General features: G+C 41.1%; 2 protein-coding genes across 11 annotated transcripts in view; both read right to left on the bottom strand.

Moving 5' to 3' along the window:
- The window catches only part of GKAP1 (G kinase anchoring protein 1), a 30,516-nt gene extending 29,018 nt beyond the window's left edge, over positions 1-1,498 (bottom strand). For both annotated transcript variants that reach the window (XM_048504687.1, XM_048504688.1), the window contains exon 1: positions 1,228-1,498. The gene's annotated coding sequence lies outside the window, so the exon portion shown is untranslated. The remainder of the gene's footprint in view (positions 1-1,227) is intronic.
- A 448-nt stretch (positions 1,499-1,946) lies between these two features.
- KIF27 (kinesin family member 27) overlaps positions 1,947-19,601 on the bottom strand; it is a 36,402-nt gene continuing 18,747 nt past the window's right edge. For all 9 annotated transcript variants that reach the window (XM_048504684.1, XM_048504685.1, XM_048504680.1 and 6 more), the window contains 8 exons: positions 17,694-17,891; positions 15,942-16,049; positions 13,656-13,832; positions 13,054-13,269; positions 11,694-11,900; positions 10,370-10,568; positions 9,028-9,189; positions 1,947-3,761 (listed from right to left, as the gene is read on the bottom strand). In XM_048504684.1, coding sequence (XP_048360641.1) covers positions 3,346-3,761; positions 9,028-9,189; positions 10,370-10,568; positions 11,694-11,900; positions 13,054-13,269; positions 13,656-13,832; positions 15,942-16,049; positions 17,694-17,891 — 1,683 coding nt within the window. In that variant the 3' untranslated portion in view covers positions 1,947-3,345. The remainder of the gene's footprint in view (positions 3,762-9,027; positions 9,190-10,369; positions 10,569-11,693; positions 11,901-13,053; positions 13,270-13,655; positions 13,833-15,941; positions 16,050-17,693; positions 17,892-19,601) is intronic.

Below are 19,601 nucleotides of genomic sequence, written 5' to 3'. Positions count from 1 at the left end.
ACCATTCTTAACCACTACACCACAGTAGTTGAGCCTAGTCATAACTGTAAAGAAGTAATTCCCCTTCAAGACATAACGGTGGCAATTATTGCCATAGTTCTGCATGCTATTTTAGTTCTCAATGCTACAGCAGCAATCCAAAATCTTTCACAACTCCAGGCATGAGATTGATTTGTAACTTCTGCACATTCAAGTCCATCAATAGTGATTTGGAGGGAACAACTGTCCACCATTTTTGCATAAAAACCATAAGATTTGGTTGCAAACCTGGGGATTAACCTAGATTTGTACACCTGTGTATTACAGTCACTGCTGGATCTGTTGGGTAATTTGCCTACTTGAGTGGGAACCAGCTCTTAGTTGTTAGATATAGACATGTCTGTTGATAGAAATAGCACTGCAGATTTTATCACTTAGGAAGAAAAAGTAAAATCATGCCAAAGTTAAGCACTAATAAGTGCCATTAATCTTTTCCACAGATAACGTAACATCATTTGCTTTAAAGTTCCCATTGAGTAAGCAACATTCACTGGTCCACTGCAAGGATAAACTTGGGGGGAAACTATGGTTCTCTGATCTCCTCAGGGTAGAGTAACAATGTGATAAAGAACATCAGTTGGATAATATCCTTTCCCCTTTTGCTGTTTAATCAATGCTGTTCAAACATGAAAGCTAACACACAGTAAGTATTACAAGCTATATTATATGAATTGATACCCTGGGGTTCTATTAAAGCAGAAAAAGTCGCAAGCAGGGTGGATAGTTTTTTAACCTATACCACCTGCAGTAGAAAATGCAGCACAGTCATACCCACTTACTTAGAAGTAAGAACATAAGAAACATATTAAGAGCAAGCGTGTCCATTCCAACTTAATTTCAAAAGATGTTAAGGTTCATAAGGCTTTCACCCAGGGAGAAAAGCTCGGGGAGAGGGCAACAAGAAGCGGCACCTGCTGCTGCCCAGAAGCAAACCTGAAGGGGGGGGGGAGCTCTCCGGGCCACTCGCAGGGGCGCTACGAGACCGGCCTTTAGTGAACTCCGCAGCGCGCCACCCTCATTCTGCGCCCCCTCCCCTCACATGCCAACCCAAATCTGCTCCCTCCCCTTCCCGTGAGAGGAGTCGGACCACGTATCCCCCACTGCTCCACTTTTCGCTTCCCAAGTTCGGGGTCAGCGGGCAGAGAAAGGAAGCCACGGTGAGCCAGTACGAAAGAGGAGGGCCCTCACCGCTTTCCTGAGCCCCTAAGCCGCGCGTCGGGAGGGGGCAACGGTGGCGGCCTCCCGTCGGCGGTCCACACAACGGCTCGGGACGCGGCTGGTGCAGAGACGCTCGAAGCGACGGTCCCGCGTCAGACGGAGGTTGAGCGGGGTGGAGATCGTTGGGGCTCCCAACTGCTCGCGGGCGCGCGCATCTGGCTCGGGCGCGCGTTCGTTGGCGGAGTTTGTTTATTTCTCGGGTCGGCAGGCTCCCGGACAGGGACATCGGCTGGCGCATGCGCAACGCAGCTGGTTTGTTACGCAGGCGGGACCGCTGCGACGGCGGCTACCTCCTTGCTGCCCCTCCTGGATCCCGAAACTATAATCCGGCTATAGAAGCAAGGAAACACCGGGATTAACGCTTCACTGTTCGGGTTCATAGTGAAAGAACCTCTTTTAAAAAAAATTTTTTAAAGTTATAGAATATTTAGTGTGACAACTAGCAGCCTTGCTGATTAACGTAACGGCCTACCAGTTTGAAAAGGGAACAGGACATAGGCCCCTTCCGCACATGCAGAATAATGCACTTTCAATCCACTTTGCAGCTGGATTTGACTGTGCGGAATAGCAAAATCCATTACTAACAAAATAATGAACCAGGAAACTGTCTCCTCTGTAGAAGACTTGGGCATGAATATATATATATGTCTTATGCTTTTCAGTAAAGTAAGGTGCAGAAGTACTTAAAATTATTTGGCTGTAACTATTTATTTCATTCTTTAACTATACAAACAATAGTGAACAGGAGTTGAGCAGAGTATCAGGATTCATTTTAACAGTGTTAATAGTAACATGTAATAACAAAACTGTAAGGCAAAGTATAACACACATATATGTGAAGGAGAGGAGTGCTTTACAGGTTGTGGAGCCAAGGAAATACATGATCCTCCAGGCTGCTCCTTTAACTCTCTATAAATGTTTATATACAAATTTTATACAATTACATATGTACAATTCTAATCCTTAGTAATATGGAGGAGTTTAGGATGTACATCTATTCCCTTTATACCCATATATTGTTTTTGTTTATTAAGGAGACACTGGATAACATCAGTGCACTGAAATCAATATAAAGGATTACTGAATTAGTTGTAGAGTGGATTAATTCATATGGAGGCAATCTATTATCTTGGAATAATCCTGCAGGTAATGTTTTTCCCTAAAAAAAAGCATGCTTTGTTAAAAAGTCCTAGGCCTGTTCCAAAGTCACTTTTATGTTATATGAATTTTTATTAACTTTTATTAACAACTTTATTAACTTTTATTAACAACTACCTCAAACTTAATGTTTGCAAGCGTTTGGAAGTAAAGAGGTTATTTGCTTTAAATAGAAATTGGTTTTGTTAAGTTACCTAAATAAACACTAATTCATTGCCCAGAAAACAGTCATTCTTTTTGAAGGACACTGATTGCATAGTCAGCTAAGTGGTTTGTCATAAACCTCAGCATAAGTGTACATACACAAAAGCAGATTAGGTAACTATTACTCCTGATGTTTCCATGAAGAATTAGCTATATCTAAACAGGTAACACAATAGTTTTTATTCATGTGAACACCCCAATGATCACACTGCAGTATGCAAGACTGAGTAGTAACTTATCTAGCCAACAGCATTTCCTGTAACGAAATTGACAATTTTGTCCCCACTTAGTCAATCAAATGGAGTGCTTATGGCCACAGCTGATTTTTCCACTTATATACTGTTTAGCCATGTAAACATACTCTCAGGAATGGTCAAGATTATATTGGGTGAAGTGACTCTAAGATTATTTGTAGTGTAAGATGTAAAGGATACATTCAAGAGAATACAGTATAAAGCTCCATTCTAATTCTACAATGAAAGGAGTACAGTTAGTGACAGAATTCCTCAAAGGTGAAAATTCTGTTATTTCAGCCCTTTATGTCATCACTGCATCAAAGCAGTATTACAGATCTCTACATAAAATAATGATCTGTGGCATGAGGCACAGCTAGAGGTAATTTGCATAAGCATCATAGCTGCCTGAAATACATTGGAAGGAAATTTTGTAATTCATATAACATTCATATTATAAAAGAAATGATTATATATTGTAGTCATTAGGTTTTCAAGACATTTCAAAGGAATTGTCAGCAACAGAGTTTTTAAGGCTTGAGAGCCTTGATGAAAGTTCGGACACAGGAATAGGACGCAATTCTTTGCGGGAAAGTTTTACTGGGGTTACTCCTTGAACCTGTGTCAATGTCTCTCCTGGCTGAAAATGGCAGAATACTTGTGGATGTGATTTTGCAAGCTGATGCACTTTTCCTGCTTGTTCCCCATGACTATTGGATGAACACAGCGCATTGGATACCAGCTCTGCACCATCCCGTTCAAGTCTATGTGAATTTTGCTGTGCTTCTAAGTCACCCACTGGGTATTCTGTTTCTTTCAATTTTCCAGATGATTTGGATGTATACACATGTTCTTCTGAAGAGATATCTGCTCTTTCTTGATCCAGCATTCCATTATTAGAATAATTACCTAAAAAGAAATATTCAGGGAAACAGGTGGTTTAGATGTTTTGAGATCATTGTAATTTTTTCTGCTTTTTTGTTAGCAATTTTAGCAGAATGACCATTGGCTAACCCATGAAGGGTTATTCTCCACTGAGCATCAGAGAACATCTGGGTATTTCTTCATCCACCAATCAGGGAGGCAGGAAAAAACTTGATGGTTTTCTAACTTCTTGGCAGTTGGTCTCTGCCCCCTTTGCTCTTCAGTTTGGGGTCTCCTCTCAGTATCTCAAAATGTAATTCTGGATCAGAAAAACAACTCCTTACCTAATCAGAAAACTTTAGAGATAGTTCATACAGAAGGAAACCAAGTAAACATACTGAGCAGAGAATAGATGGTGTGAACTTTTGGAACATTCCATCACACTAAGGGAAGAAACAAGCAATTATAGCTTCAAACCAAGAAGCTTAATATACTTACAAATGCTTCCTTGCCTTATGAAAGGAAATAACGACCGACCCAGAGGCGGGGGGGGGGGGATGTCCTCTGTTGCTCAATGGAGAATAATCCTTCACGGGTAAGCCAATGGTCGTTCTCCAGTGAGTGAGAGGACATCTGGGTGATGTTCCACAGCAGTGTCACTTTCTATAGGGTTGGGGTCGTAGTCCTCTCCAATAATGTGTTCTAGGACTCTACGGCTGTAATCAGCATTGGCCATACTGAAGACATTTAACCTGTAATGTTTAACAAAGGTTGAAAGAGAAGACCACATTGCGGCCCTGCAGATCTCTCCCACCAGCACATTGTTGTTAAAAGCCGCACAGAGTTGCACACAGAGCGTGCAGTCATTCCCGTCATGACATTGAGGCCTTGGACCCTATATGCTTCGGCTATATACTCTCTGAAGCATTTGCTGATGGTTTGGGGGGGAAAGCTCGTACCCTCTATTGTGGTCGGTGACTGAAATGAAAAGGGACTCAAGATCTCCTAAACTCATGGGTTCTGATGAGAAAGGCTTTAAGGGTTCTCCTAATATCTAACTTATGCCAGTAAATCTCCTTAGGATGTTTTGGATTTGGACAAAAAGTGGGTAGATCTCCTGTTGTCTGTGGAATTTGGAGTTCACATTGGGCATGAATGTCAGGTCTGTACAGAGGACCACCTTATCCTTATGAAAGATGCATAAAGAGGGTTTGGCTGAGAGTGCTGCTGACTTGGAAGATGAACTGGTTTGTATGTCAAGAGTCTTGAGTATATTGGCAAACCACAGTTGACTGGACCACCATAGTGCCACCAGAAGTACCTCTGCCCGCTCTTCCCTGATCTTGCGTAAAAACCCTGGGGATCGGAGGAAAAGCAGTCCTGGTGGCCAAGGTGTCGACAGGGCGTCCATTACCTCTGCTAGGGGATGTCGGAACAGCGAGAAAAATCTGGTCACTTGCTTGTTCTGGTGGGAGGCAAACAGGTCCAGAACCAGGCTGCCCAGGAGCTCCGTAATCCAGAAGAAGACCTCCTTGTTGAGGGACCATTCTCCTGGGTGAACTGACTGACGGTTCAGCCAATCCACTTGGATATTGAGCACTTCCTGGATGTGCTTCGTGCGGATCAATAGGAGGTATTTCTCCACCCATTGGAGGATGAGAACAGCTTCCTTCTGCAGGGAAGGGGACCTGGATCACTCCTGCCGATTTAAGTAGGCTTTGGCTGCTACATTGTCCGTTTGAACCAGCACGTGAGATCCCTTTAATGAGGACTGAAAGTGCAGGAGTGCCAAGTGGATGGCCCTCAGTTCTAGAATGTTGATTGGCAGTCTGGTCTCTTCTGTGGACCATAGGCCCTGGGTGTGATTGTCCTCCAATGCCCCTTTCCGATGGGCTGGCATTGGTGAACATCTGCCTGGTGGAGCTGATCCAGAAGTGCTTGCCTTGAGACAAGTTGGCTGGCTTGGACCACCAAAGTAGACTGGAACAAACTACTCATGTGATGTTTCGACAAACCTTGTAGGCGATCTGGAACTGGTAAGGACGGAGGAATTTCTGAAGGGTGTTGGAATGAAACTGACCCCACTGGAGTGCCTCTGAATAGGCCACCATGAGTCCCAGCTGAAGTCAGTAGTGAGCATGTAGTGAGTCTTGAGTATATTGGCACCATGACTCACTGTGACTAGCTGAAGTCAGTAGTGAGCATCTGGGGCTGGCTAGAATTGATCTGATCTTGGTATGGAGTAACATTTGGTTTTCTAGGGGAATAGACAACTTGCATGTCCCTGTGTCTCTTATGAATCCCAGGTGTTCCAGTGTCTGAGCTGGCTCTAGACAACTCTTTTTGAGGATGACTATGAAGCCATGCTTCTCCAATGTCTGAATGGTTAGATTGCAATCTCTCTGAACGTGAGTCTGATCTTATGAGTATGTCGTCTGGATAGGGGTGTAGACAAACTCCCTGTCCTCTGAGAAGTACTACTAGATTTATCAAGACTTTGGAAAACACCCTTGGTCCTGTACAGAGGCCGAATGGGAGTGCCTTGAATTGGAACTGGTCTCCTCCTATCGAAAATCTGAGGAAGCGACGAGGGCCCTCAAATATTGGAATGTGGAGATAGGCCTCCAACAGGTCGATGGATGTGAGATATTCGCCAGGTTGTAGGGAATCGGAGATGGACCTTATGTTTTCCATTCGAAAATAGTGTAACCTGATTAATTTGTTTACAAACTTTAAGTCTAGGATCGCTCTCCATTCCCTGTTCTTTTTTGGAACGGTAAACAGGATGGAGTAGGCTCCCAGATCTCTTTGGCTTAGGGAAACCAGTTCCACTGCTCCTATACAGGCAAGGTGCGAGACCGCCTCTAGTTTTCTCATTTTTTCCCCATCTTTGAATAGGGGGAAAGATATGAACCTGTATGGAGGAATAGAACGAAATTCTATCATGTAACCGTAGGTGACTATATCTAGTGCCCAAATGTCTGCATTTGAGAGGGACCAGATCCAATGAAATAGCTGTAATCTTGCCCCAACTCGCCTGACCTTGGTGTAATTTGTTCTGTGTCTGGTCCTGACCGGGGTGTCTGGGACCCAAGAATCTTCTGTGGGTGAAACCTCTTTTGGTTTGTTGTCCTCTATTTCCCCAGAAAGGGACCCTATAGTCATTTTTGTTACGTGAGAAGGCCTGTTGGGGACGAAAGGAATAGTTAAAGTTCGAGCGTTTGTCAAACCTCCAAAAAGGTTTGGGCTTTACTTTGGTCTTATCTTTACATTCTACCAAGATGCTGTTCAGCTCTTCCCCAAACAGCTTGTTGCCCTGGAAAACAAACTCCATGAGTCTGGCTTTGGCCCTCCATTCCATTTGCCATGCTCTTAGCCAAAGTAACCTCCTGGCAGCAACTGAGGAAACTATGGCCCTTGCTGAAAAAGTCAGATTGTCCAGGGTAGCGTCAGCGCAGAAGGCAGCAGCCATCAGAATTCGATTGACCCCTTCAACCATTCTCTCCTATGTAGGAGGGATGAGCTCTAAACGTTTCTTGGCCTAGACTATGGAAGCCCTAGAAACTATGGAGGCAGTGGCTGCCAATTTAATGCTCATGGCAATGGCCTCTTGGGCACTCTTGCAGAACAGTTCAGTCCTCCTATCTGCAGTATCTTTAATCTGCCCTTGCCCGTCTTTGGTAAGTCAGCGGATTGCAGGGTTGCCACAGGAGTATCAATGAGTGGGACCTGAAGCAGCTCATTGGGGTACTCGGGTAGAGCATAAAGCCAACAGAGAAAACTAGGGAATTGCTTGTTAGCAGCAGGCTGCTCCTACTCTTTGGTGAGTTAATCAGTTCTGGGAAGGGAAAAACCTTTTTTGTTTGGTGGGGAGCTGGCAAATACTCAACATACCCTTTATGTCTGGATTTGCGCTTAGGCTTCTCAGACTCCTCACCCTCAGCAGCCTCCTCCAGATGAAGTGCTGCTATAGCTTTGGATAAGAGGTACTGATAACCATCAGGGTTGAAAAAATGTGACACCTATTCCTGAACAGCTATGTCCTCAGGAATGTCTTCCCTCATTCCTATACCCCCTTGTACAGAGACTTAGGACTCTAGGGGTGTGTAGTCGGGGCTCATCCTGGGCTTTTTAAGTGCTGCCTTGGTCCTCCAAGGTGCATATGCCCATTTATTATCCTTAGGTGGGGGGTTGGGAGCCCTATCCTGATCACCCTGGGAGGGATATGGGAATCCAAAATCCTTGAGGTGATCCCTGAACATGTTCACCACATCCTCCTTCATGGCTGCTCTCTCAGCAGAATAAGATTCTTTAATAAAGGATAAGATTTCGGCTTTAAAGGAGGATAAATTTTCACCCATCTGCTGGGAATCTGCTGCTGTTGGAGGCCGATTCCAAGCCAGAGGTGACCTGGAGAAGAGCCCCAGAGCATACTAAGATTTCATCTTCTAAAGCGCGCCTCCTCCAGCCACGGCAGCCATTTTAGGCGTGACTGCGATTTTGGTGCCAAAAACCTTGTTGTCAGAATGTGCATTTAGGGAAGCCTCCAGTCCGGGGAAAGGAAGTGGGTCGCCAGGTGTGAGGATGTAGGATGTACCATCCCTGGCCAGTGAACAGGAGGTGTTGAGCTGGCTGTCCTCAGAAGACAGGAAAACTTTTCCATTGTGGGGCGTTGCGGTTGCAATTCACCCCCCTTAGCTGCCCTTGTACTGAAAGGAGAAACAGGCAGCCTCTGGCAAAGATGCCCGAAAAGGAGCATCTCATTAAAGCTACAGCCCAAAATTTGCAGGCAGCAAGGTTAGCAAGCTGGAAAGGAAACTGAAGAATAGAAAAAGGCAAGACAGTGTCTAACAACGTCTGCTTGTCCCTGAGGCATGAATAGAACTGGAGAGCAAAGGGGGCAGAGACCAACTGCCAACCACCAAGAAGCTGGAAATCACTCAAGTTTTTTCCTGCCTCCCTGATTGGTGGATGAAGAAATACCCAGATGTCCTCTCGCTCAATGGAGAATCCATAGTTTTCTGATATGGGAAAGAGATGTGAATGTATTAGTGGGAATTAATACTATTGCACATGAAATCACTATTAAATAAAGAAATGGCTAAGTTACTGTATTGCCAAAGTTAGAAAGAGAAATGTTGCTTTAAAAAGATGAAAACTGGAGGTCAATCAGCTTGTCTGTACTTAAAGGAAACAAAGTGCTGAAATACCCTCTGTATGAACTATGTCTAAAAAATGTGCAGACCAACTCTTTTATGCTTGAGAGAAGCATACATAAATGACAGCTGTGTATGAATGATCAGCCTTTTACTTTGTATAGGAGGAGGATGTTGCATCGATTCTCCAAGGAATTCTTTTAATTTCTTCTTTAGTTCTCTGCTCATTTTTTTATAGAAGAACAAGTCTTTTTCCAGTCGCTGGACTTTGGCTTCATATGTTTGAAGGGATTCTGTAATACTTTCCCCATCTTTCTCTGGAACGACAACATTAATTTTAGAATCAAACTTATGCTATAAAATGAAAGAAAAACAAAACACAGAATAAAGCATGTTGAATCTGAAACAACTATGAATAAAAGAAACTATCAGAAGGGATCTTTGTTGCCTTCACTTTCTTACTGCAGTCTCACTGTGTTCTTTGAACTGTACTTGAAGTTAGATTGGCATAAAATGTAGCACAAGGAGATGCAGGCTGAAGTGGGATGAATTGTGCCCTCTGTGAGTAATCACATGCTGCAGCCCTCTGTGGACCTCTGTAATGGTTTGGGTGTTGGACTGGAATCTGGGACACCCAGGATTGACTCCCCGTTGGCCATGGAAGCCTCTAAGGTGACCTTGGACCAATAACACACTCTCACCCTTCCCTTCCTCACAGGGTTGATGTGAGAATACAACACAGGAGGGGGAAATTACATTAGGTCCTTATTGAGGAAAAAGGTAGAATATAAATTAATAAAAATAAATCAATAAAATACATCTACAGTTCTGTGGGATCCAACTCAGTGTATTATATGTCTCATTTTCAGTTTCTCTCAGCTTTTGAAAGAGTTAAATTATAATGCAAGAAGCATGCTCAGGGGAAACTATTCTTAGAGATTAAGGCTCTAAAAAGGGCAAAACAAAGACAAGGACATCCATTCAGTGAAACTACAAGCAACAAAATGATAATAGAAGGTTTAGCTTGCAAGATGCACATAAACGCTCCTAAATTATAATTCAGTTCTGAGGAAAACATACAGCAAGCATAGGGTGACTTTTTTCAAGCAACTGGGGAGAAAAATATTAAGTTCAAAGAGATATCATACAGAAATTTTTCAAATAAAATTGTAATGTGTTAAAATTATTCTAATATTAAAATATGTTTACTATTAATCTTTGTTGATTGCAACCATGCTTTACACCTTAACATCAAAGCCAGTTAGAACACACCTTTATCTAACTACTTAACTTTGAGCAGGAGCCTGGGATGGTTGACAGAATATGCTGGAACTGATTTTGGAACCATGAAATGTAATTTTGCATTTCAAAGAACTGTAAGCTATTTATGTTCAGTCTATAATTCAGAACCAATGTTCAGTCTGTAATTCAGAACCAATTTTCAGAACATTTTCCAGTACCAATATTTAGGTTTATCACATCTTACAAATCAAATACCTTTGCAATGAACTAGTATTAATTGCATCTTCTGTTCATGATCTTTCTGTTGGAGGGTCAAACGCCTATCACACTGAAGCATAAGATGCTGAAGAGCCAATTCAAGCTCTTTTACTATGTTTTCTTGTTCTACCATTCTCATTCTCAGTTCTTCAGTCTGGAGCTGCAACTGCCGTTCGCTCTCTCGGAGGCTGACAACCTAATAAAGAAACTGGCAAATCAAATCATTGCTAACCATGAAAACCTAGCACACCACACATGGCAGCCATCACCAAGGCATTCCCAATAGGGTGGGTGCCCCACCTGGCATCCGTCCCATTCCGCATGAGCAATGAATAACAAAGCTATCACACTGCACTATAACCACCTTATATCTTTCAGCTAATAAAGAATCACTGAAAACTCTTACTGGAGCTGAATGTCCGCAGAATTATTTATTTTGAATTCAGTAGAAGAAATAGAGCATTTTTATAAGCCCAGCCATAGTTAATACATTCTTGAAGTATTTTCTTTCACAGTGTAATAAAAGTACAGTAAGTCATTGGCATATTTGTTCCTAGTGATCTTTGCTACATGTAACTATCATATGAAGATAACTTTTGTAAAGACAATCAAGTTTTCCTCATAATGCTTTTATATATGCCCTTGTTCATCCTAAGAAAAAAAACGACTAAGCTAGACAGTGCGTGGAAATAAGCAACTTACCACACGCAGAACATGCTTTACATTTAGACCACAACTGTTCAGTCAACCAGGTCACAGCCAGAAAATTAAAAAAAACCCACTTATGTAAGCTCATGGATCACATTGGGAACCATGTGGCTGCTTTTCAAAACCATCTTCATATTTCCGAGCTGGAATGATGAACCCAGATCCTGGCCCAGAGTTTGCTTCAAATATCCCAGTGTCATTTCACCAGTGTAAACAAGGGACTCTATCTATCCATTGCACATTAACTATAGAGCCCTTCGGGGATGGGGCGGTATAAAAGCCTAATTAAATAAATAAATAAATATAATTGACAACTGTTTTGCCTTCCTTTTAAAAGAACCAGTGCCACACTATTGAAACATATACTCTATTTCATGTATAAAAGAAAAGCTGAGGAAATTATGCTAACAATTTGGTATAACTTGGTGTTCATGTTTTAATAAATATTTGCTTTAATAAATTGGAATGCCTTTAAAAAATTGGAACAAAATTTTTGCATTCTGCATTCTTGCCATCACAAGCTAGAATAAGAACACATCACACAATCATTCTCTGCGACAAGAGGAAGAAAAATCAGAGTTTAGTCTGTGGCATATTATTCTTATGGACAAACCTTGTTAAAATACTTTAAGAGAATTGACTGTAGGTCAGTAGCAGACAAGGAAACTAGTTTTCCTATCACATTGGCCTCATTCTGAGAGAGGATTTGAGATGATGCTCTGAGCAAGTTCTTGTGATTTTGAATACTTTCATTCTTGTAGGCAATGGCAGCCTCCAAGGCATCAATTCCCTCTTCAAGCTGGAATAGAAGATGTTCTTCCTGGAGAAAAATCAAAGATTATGACTTAAGTTAAGGTCCAACAAAAGGCTAATTAACAAGCAATGCTGATATCACTATGTTTATTAATGTGTCATCATATAAAGATGATATAAAGACACTGACCCCATTCACTAACCATTATGTGACTTCTGTAGAAGGATTATTTTAGAGCATAATTTAAGTGGCATCCGTCCCCCATGCAGGTCTTCTTATCAAGCTTCCATTGATAGAGAACTGTTAATAGAGCCCAGTCCTATGCTTGGTTACTAACTAAAAAGTAACATCCATCCAGTTCTGTGGGTTAAACTTCAAGTAAGGATGCACTTTTTCAGGCTTCTGTTTATCTGAGAAGTTTTCAGAAATGTATCAAAATTCCTAAAATCAGACATGGCAGACAAGATCCTCTGCAAAACAGTTTGTGCCCCGTTTGTGTAACAGTTTGTGTACCAATATTTTCATGCCATGCCTAGCTGCAAGGGGAGCATTCATATATTCTTGGACTCACGTAATTGACAACTCCTGTCAGGAGTGGAGTCAGGTAAAGTAGAATTAAAATCGATATAAAACTAACATAAAAAGGACAGAGGATAAAAACATACATTTTCAATTAAACAAAATAACCAGCTTCATCTTGAACTCAAAGAACTAGCTCATCATGACATTACTTCACTAAGCCTGCAGGAGATGATCTGCACAAAAAGCCAAAAAAGACATGACACGTGAGATCTGAAAGTAGATTTCTTGTCGTTTTAAAAGTTCAAAGCATCTGTGGCAAGGTGTATTTAATATATCTTCTCTTTCTGAAGCTGCAATGATTACTAGGGTGGGCAACAAGAATAGATGCCTATTATTCATCTCCTGTAGTTATCATTTCTACTTTGGTTTTTAATGGGAAAGTCAAGATGGACATAGGAGGACAGAAGTTGCTGGTTTGGGCTATCTCCAATGTATGCGGATTATCAGTGACCAAAAACCGTTCTCAATTAAGTTGAAACAATCTGAAATAAACATGTTCCAAAGGCTGTTCTTAAAAATGTATTCAACCAGCTCAGTTTTTACTTCTATTTCAGCATCTTCCAATTTAAGCTAGTGATTTTAATGACCTTTTCTATCAACAGTGACTGGCAGCTGTGCTTATCAAATAGATACCTACTTCAGGGGACAACACTCTGCCATTTTTAAGTTTCTCATCCACACTATTTCTTCTTCTTAGCAGTTGATCCTTCTCTTTTTGCAGAAATTGAACCTCTTCCAAAATCTTTCCTTGCTCATCACTGGAACTGCTCTGAAGCCGTATATTTTTGTTGCATAATTCCTGATCCAACATGTTCAGGTGGGCAGATAATTTCAAACTGTCTGAATTGAGCGCCTAAAAAGACAGAAGTAAAAAATAAAACTCTATCCAGAAGAATTATACTAACTGTCCAAAAAAGGAAGCAAAAGCACTAACAATATAAGTTAATTGAAGCACCAATAATAAAGGGTTCCAATCTTTTTATAAATATTTATTTTTTGCTTTTAGGGGTGAAACTGCAAATATTAATATGTAAAAACATTAATTTATATAATCTGAGATGAATTCAAGCACTTGCAGGAAAAATGATATGTTGCATTATGTCTCTAACCCACAATGTTGTTATTTTTACTACTCCAATTTTACAGAGAAAAGAAGTACATTAACATGCTTTATTATTTTCTCACACATTTTAAAACTTAACTTTTAGAGAACAGATCAAGAGTATAAAAATAAATCACCTGGCTGGACCTCAATTTCTTTATTTCCAAATGGTTCTTTTCTTGTATCAGCATTTCTTTCTTGGAAATGATGGTTTCCCTTCTCTTTAAATCTTCCTCTAAATTAGCCAACTCTTGACGCTGCTGCAAAATCTTCTCTAGTTCTTCATCAAGCCACTTCTTTTTCTCTTCTAATTGCTGAAGAAAAAGCACAATATGTAACCTTTTTCTTGCATGAAACCTCATACTGGCTCCTTATGATTCTGGGATTTTAAGACCTGACACATCCAAAAGGCACAAAAGGACCATCTATTCCCATACAAACCTGTCTGTCTGTTAAGATCTTCCTTGGAGGTATTGTTTAGCCTTCCACATTTCTCTGAGGTAAGCAAGTTGTTACTAGAAACTGAACCTTCTCAGCTGTAGCACTCCTATGGTAAAACATCTTTTCACTTACTTCATACCCTGTGCTTTTAAAAAAGAACCTTGTAGCTGTTTTAATGTTTTATAGACTTGCTTTCGATGGATAATTTTTAAAAATTGGGTTTTAATGTTTTAGATTGCTGTATGCTTTTAATTATTAAGATTTATTATACATTTCTTGTTCTCATTTTTAAAGATTTATATAAGACACCCCAAGAAATAGTTTTGTTGAGGAGGCAGTCAGACAATTTGTACAAAACAATATAATGATGATACCTAACATTTGGATCAAACAATTATTGGGTGTCAACCGACTAAAACAATTAATAACACTACACAGGATAGTACTGTAACTGATACTTTCAACTTAATTCAATCAATTGTTGATTACATATTGAAAACCTTATTAAAAGGGGTGTCTTTTTGAAGACATCCAGAAGAGTTATTTTTCTCTAACATATAAAGTAATCTACCAATTGACACTATATTTTAGCTTGGAAAACTGACAAGAAAAAGTATCATTGTAAAATTTCTCATCAACCTGGAACATGGAAGAGGGAAACCAGCATCAGAGTGTGCACTGCACCCTGATGGAACTTTAAATATTCTGTCTCGGTGTTTTTGTTTGCCCTACCAATTAACCAAGGAGAATATCAAAATGATTAAACACATGGGGCAACAGACTAAAAATGTACTTTATTTCTGACCAATTGGAAACAGCTTAATTAATCTGCCCCAAATTTTCAGAAGCCAGACTCATTTTTCAGCCTTCAGAGTTTACTTTAATGACCAAAATTTCTAACTATTTCTACCACAAAACTTAATTCTAACTTTTTCATGGTTTCTTGAGATTTTATAAAAGATACTAGCGGGCCCAGCCATGCTTCGCTGTGGCTTTGTGTGGTAAGCTCGGAGGGGAAGGGGAGAGGCATTACGGCTGTTTCTTACCGGGTGCCTGGGAACGCTCCTCCTTCCTCTTCCTGTGCTGGCGAGTCCGGCAGCCTACAGTTGAGGCTGGCGTGCACATGCACGCCGCAGAGAAGGTGGGCAAGCCACGCCCCCGGCACGGCGGCCCCTGATTGGTCCACCACGGGTTTTGGAGAAACGTGCAGTTTATCGGGTTCAGGTATGGACTTTTGGCAATTTGAAGGTCTGATTACCTGCCCGCAATGGGGAGGGATGTCATGGGAAAATTTGGGAGGAATTGGTCCTGCCTTTTCTGCGTTAGAGCATGACAAACAAACGCAGGGTTAGCTTTTTATATATATAGATGACAGAGTAGTCATACAGCAATTGTCATTACCACATTGAAAGTTAACCTCTAACAAGCCTAACTGCTATTAAAAGCATCCTTCAATTGAATACTGGAATCAGTATTGAAAGCAACTAGTTAAGAAATGAATTAATCCACCACTATTAAATAGTGTAAAATTAACTTTACGTATGAACAAGTAGTTGTAAAAGCTCCATACACATTTATTTTATCTTCTCATATCAAAACATTCTGATGAAAAATAATAAAAAGCTTCAGACTAGATCCAGCTAGTTTAAGTCGCAGCCAGTTTCTTTCCTTACAAGCCACTGTTCTACATGACTTTTGCTCCATCAAGGTGCCATGTGCCCAACTGCAGTCTTTTTGGTGGTCCAAGAAGATCCCTGCTCCCTTAATCACTAGTGGAAAACTGTCTGGATCCAGCTGTCTGGATCTCCATTGAGAATCACCAAGAAATGCTACTTATGTCGAAAATATTAGGTGCCACTGCAATCTGGCACCCAGGATTTCTCAAGCACTGCCCTGAGCACCCATTATTTCCTAGCAGATGATAATGTATTTCTCTCACAAAATCACAGTAGCAGTCGAAGTCTTCATAACATATATGCTACCTGAAGTTGCTGTGGAGGTACAGATGAATTTTTCCTCTTAAATACAGCAATTTCTTCATCTTTTAGTTTTAAAATCTTTTCCTGCTGTTCTGTCTTTTGCTGAAGTTCCTGCAAATAAAAAAGAACCGTTTTCCCAATACTGAGACTTTAGAATTCTTGCCACTTGCACATGCTTCCAAATGGATCATTTCTACTACACAATGAATAATTTTAGTATATAAAACTGAATTTTAACAATGGGATTTGTTACTACACTGGAACTATCATAAGAGAATAAACAGATGAACTGTATAACATTATTTCAGTTAAATATCTTTACATTTCTTAAAACTTATTTACAAAGTATAAGTAGGTTTCTGCAGAGTGTTAAAAGCACTTTATATACAGTGCCAGGAATTCTTACACAACCCTGCAAGATAGGATCAGTATTATTATCTTCATGATGCAGATAGGTAAGACTGTTAAGGCTGAAAGAGTTTGCACTGGACACTAATGAGTTCATGGATGAAACACTATTTCATCAAGGGGCTTTTCCCCATGCCCCGCCCCCCCGCCATCGTTTCTGCTTTGCTTTATACTGCTTTGCTTTACTCTAATTTCCACACACATTTTTGTACCCTTAGCTTTCAGTTCCTTTTTTCCCTACCTCTTTTGAAACTACTTTTACCCTGATCTTTTTCTGGAAGCTGATTTTGAGTTGTGTTCCTTCTAGTGTGTAATGTTTCTATCAGTTTTCTTTGTCCTACTTACTCCCACTCACCTCCAGCCTCTTGTCAATTAATGGTTTGTCGTCACCAATAAACCACTCCCTCTCTCCCCTCCAACCAGTCCTTTTCAATTTTCTTTAAAAAGGCCCTAAAATATCAATATAATATTGTAGTCCTGCAATGATAGTTTGTTTTCATTTTAAAAAGAGTAAATCTCTAGTCCCTTTCCTTGTAGAGATAAGAAAAGGGCATATCTCTGTGTGGGATGCAGCTGGAGACTTGTCTTAACTTTTTTATGGAAGCTGAGAATTCAGAGAACCTGCTCAAACAACCACTACAACACTACAGTGTTATATCAATATTGTAGGACCATTTTCTAAAAAATGGGAGGTGTTGTGACTCTACCCAGGGGCATACCACCCATAGGGACATATGGGGTCAAATGTCCCTGGGCTGTGGCCATTTAGTGACGTGGGGGCAGAAAACCACCCCCACACCCCCTCCTCCTCCCCCCCCCCGGTCCATACACTGACTTCAAGACCTGGTGCAAAAAAAGTTTGGTCGAGGTGGGAGAGGGTGGTTGTCCTTACAGGGGTGGGGGGAAACTCAGACTTTACACCGGGCTACCTTTTCCCTAGATATGCCTCTGACTACACCAAAGATGGCAGCATTGTCCTTTGAACAACTTCATTATTTAAAGTCACATGTGGAAGAAAATAAACCCACTCCACAACTGTAAAAATGCACAGGGAGGGCAGACATGCAGACACCCCTTGCCCAAACCAATTTTAACGCTTAGGGGTTGACTCCCAAGAAAACCAGGAGTAACTCCAACATGCAGAAAAGGTTGAGGACTTCCTATCTCACAACTGATAGTTTAAGCTATAATAATACACCAGCTTCTGCCTTGATACGTGCAGTAATGTGCACGATTAAAAAGGTGTACAAGGGAAGAAGGTTCAAAGTTATTCACAGTAATCTAGAGAAAACAAAGAAACAATTCCTTTTACATTTCCACTGGGTAGGCAAACAGAAGTATCTCAACCTTGATCTGCTTTTGGCCCTGTTGAATTTCTGCCTCCAAGGATTTCTTTGTTTGACTTTCCTCTTGCAGCCTTTTCTGAAGTTGGGCTTGCTGATTTTTCATGCGCCTGACATTTTGTTCCAGTTCTGTTACATGTTTCTCATTCTGGGTGGACAGTGATGCCAACTTCTTCGTGTTCTGCTGTTTCCTCTGTAAATCCTATGATCATATAGTACGCTTTAGTCTGCCAGCAAGACCACCATACTGCACCTAACTATTGTTTTGTTACTATGAATTCACTGCAAAAAATTTTTGCTGTTGTTTCCATTTGATTGTATTTGTGAACTGCATTGAGTACAGTTTTCAGTAGAAAATCAAACTATATATTTTTGCTGTAAAGAAAGAAGCAGGCAGACACAAGGTACACATGGAAACAGAGGTTTCTGGGGAATAAAGTGAAAAATGTCTTGAAATTGTATTGCATAAAATCAACATCAGCAAGTGAAGTGCTCAGGTATTTGCACAATGGTAGAATTCACTATGTAGCTTTTTCGCAGAAAGAAAATTTACTGATTGGAATACGGTTTGTAAATAAATATTTTCTTTCTGATTTTTACACAGTGCCCACACCTGTATTATACAAGCAATTACATGTAGGTTCGTCTGTTCATTAAATAATGTGGTAGATAGTTAGGCAAGAGTGTTTGTAAGAAAAATGTCAGATTTTGAATTATGGGCAACAATGAGCATAAACTAAGTTTATGCTTAGTTTATCACACCATCTATTTATCTAGTTCAGGGGTAGGGAACCTGCGGCTCTCCAGATGTTCAGGAACTACAATTCCCATCAGCCCCTACCAGCATGGCCAATTGGCCATGCTGACAGAGGCTGATGGGAATTGTAGTTCCTGAACATCTGGAGAGCCGCAGGTTCCCTACCCCTGATCTAGTTTAATCACACCATCTATTTATCAGAGTTTCACAAGTAGGAAATCAATTTGTGGGAGCAGCTATCCCATTTGCCTCATCTTTGCTTCCTCCCCTATTCCCCTACTTCTGCCAGACTCTCACCCTTTCTTCCTCCTGCCACCTCTCTTCTTACTCACTCTCTCCTCCACGGTTGTCACCTTCTCTCATTCTGCCCCCATCACCTATCCAGCCTTTTGCCTGCTTCCTCTTTGAAAGCTAGTTCTCTAATCTGGTGAACCAAGCAGTTTCCCCACTCCTGGGTGACCTTAGGCCAGTCACAGTTCTCACAGAACTCTCTCAGCCCCACCTACCTCACAAGGTGCCTCTTGTGGGGAAAAGAAGGGAATGTGGTTGTAAACTGCTTTTGAAATTCCCCACCCCACCCACAGCAGCAATGGCTCTCCTGGAATCACACCCAATTTCCCAACTACAGAGACCAGTTTCTCGTAGGGCTGCCAGCTCCAAGTTGGAAAATTCCTGAAGACTTTGGGGTGGAGCTGTGGGAGAAAAGCAACCGCAGCATGGTGCAATGTCATAGACTCCATCCTCTAAAGCAGCCATTTTCTCAGGGGAACTGATCTCTGTCATCTGGAGATCAGTTGTCATTTCAAATGATCTGCAGTCCTCACATGGAAGTTGGCAACCCTAATTCTTGGAGGAAATAGCTGCCGGAGGGTGGAATCTGTGGTATTTTACCTTTCTAAGGTCCCTCTTCTATTGCAACCCCACCTTCCCCAGCTCCACTCCTCAAATCTCCAAAAATTTCCCAACCTCAAGTTGGCAAACCTATCTCCTTTCCACGCAACAGCCACCCTACCTTTATCAAGAGGGCAACCTACCTCTGTCTTAAGTTTTGTATCTCCACCCCTGCAGCTTCTACTTTGTAAAACCACAGTCTATTTCCACAGTGGGGACCAAAGTAGTTTACATTATCCTTATCTCCTTCTTTTTATCTACACA

This window comes from Sphaerodactylus townsendi, linkage group LG07, assembly GCF_021028975.2.
Source record: "Sphaerodactylus townsendi isolate TG3544 linkage group LG07, MPM_Stown_v2.3, whole genome shotgun sequence".
Classification (NCBI taxonomy): Eukaryota; Metazoa; Chordata; class Lepidosauria; order Squamata; family Sphaerodactylidae; genus Sphaerodactylus; species Sphaerodactylus townsendi.
This window is presented reverse-complemented; position numbering and strand designations above follow the sequence as displayed.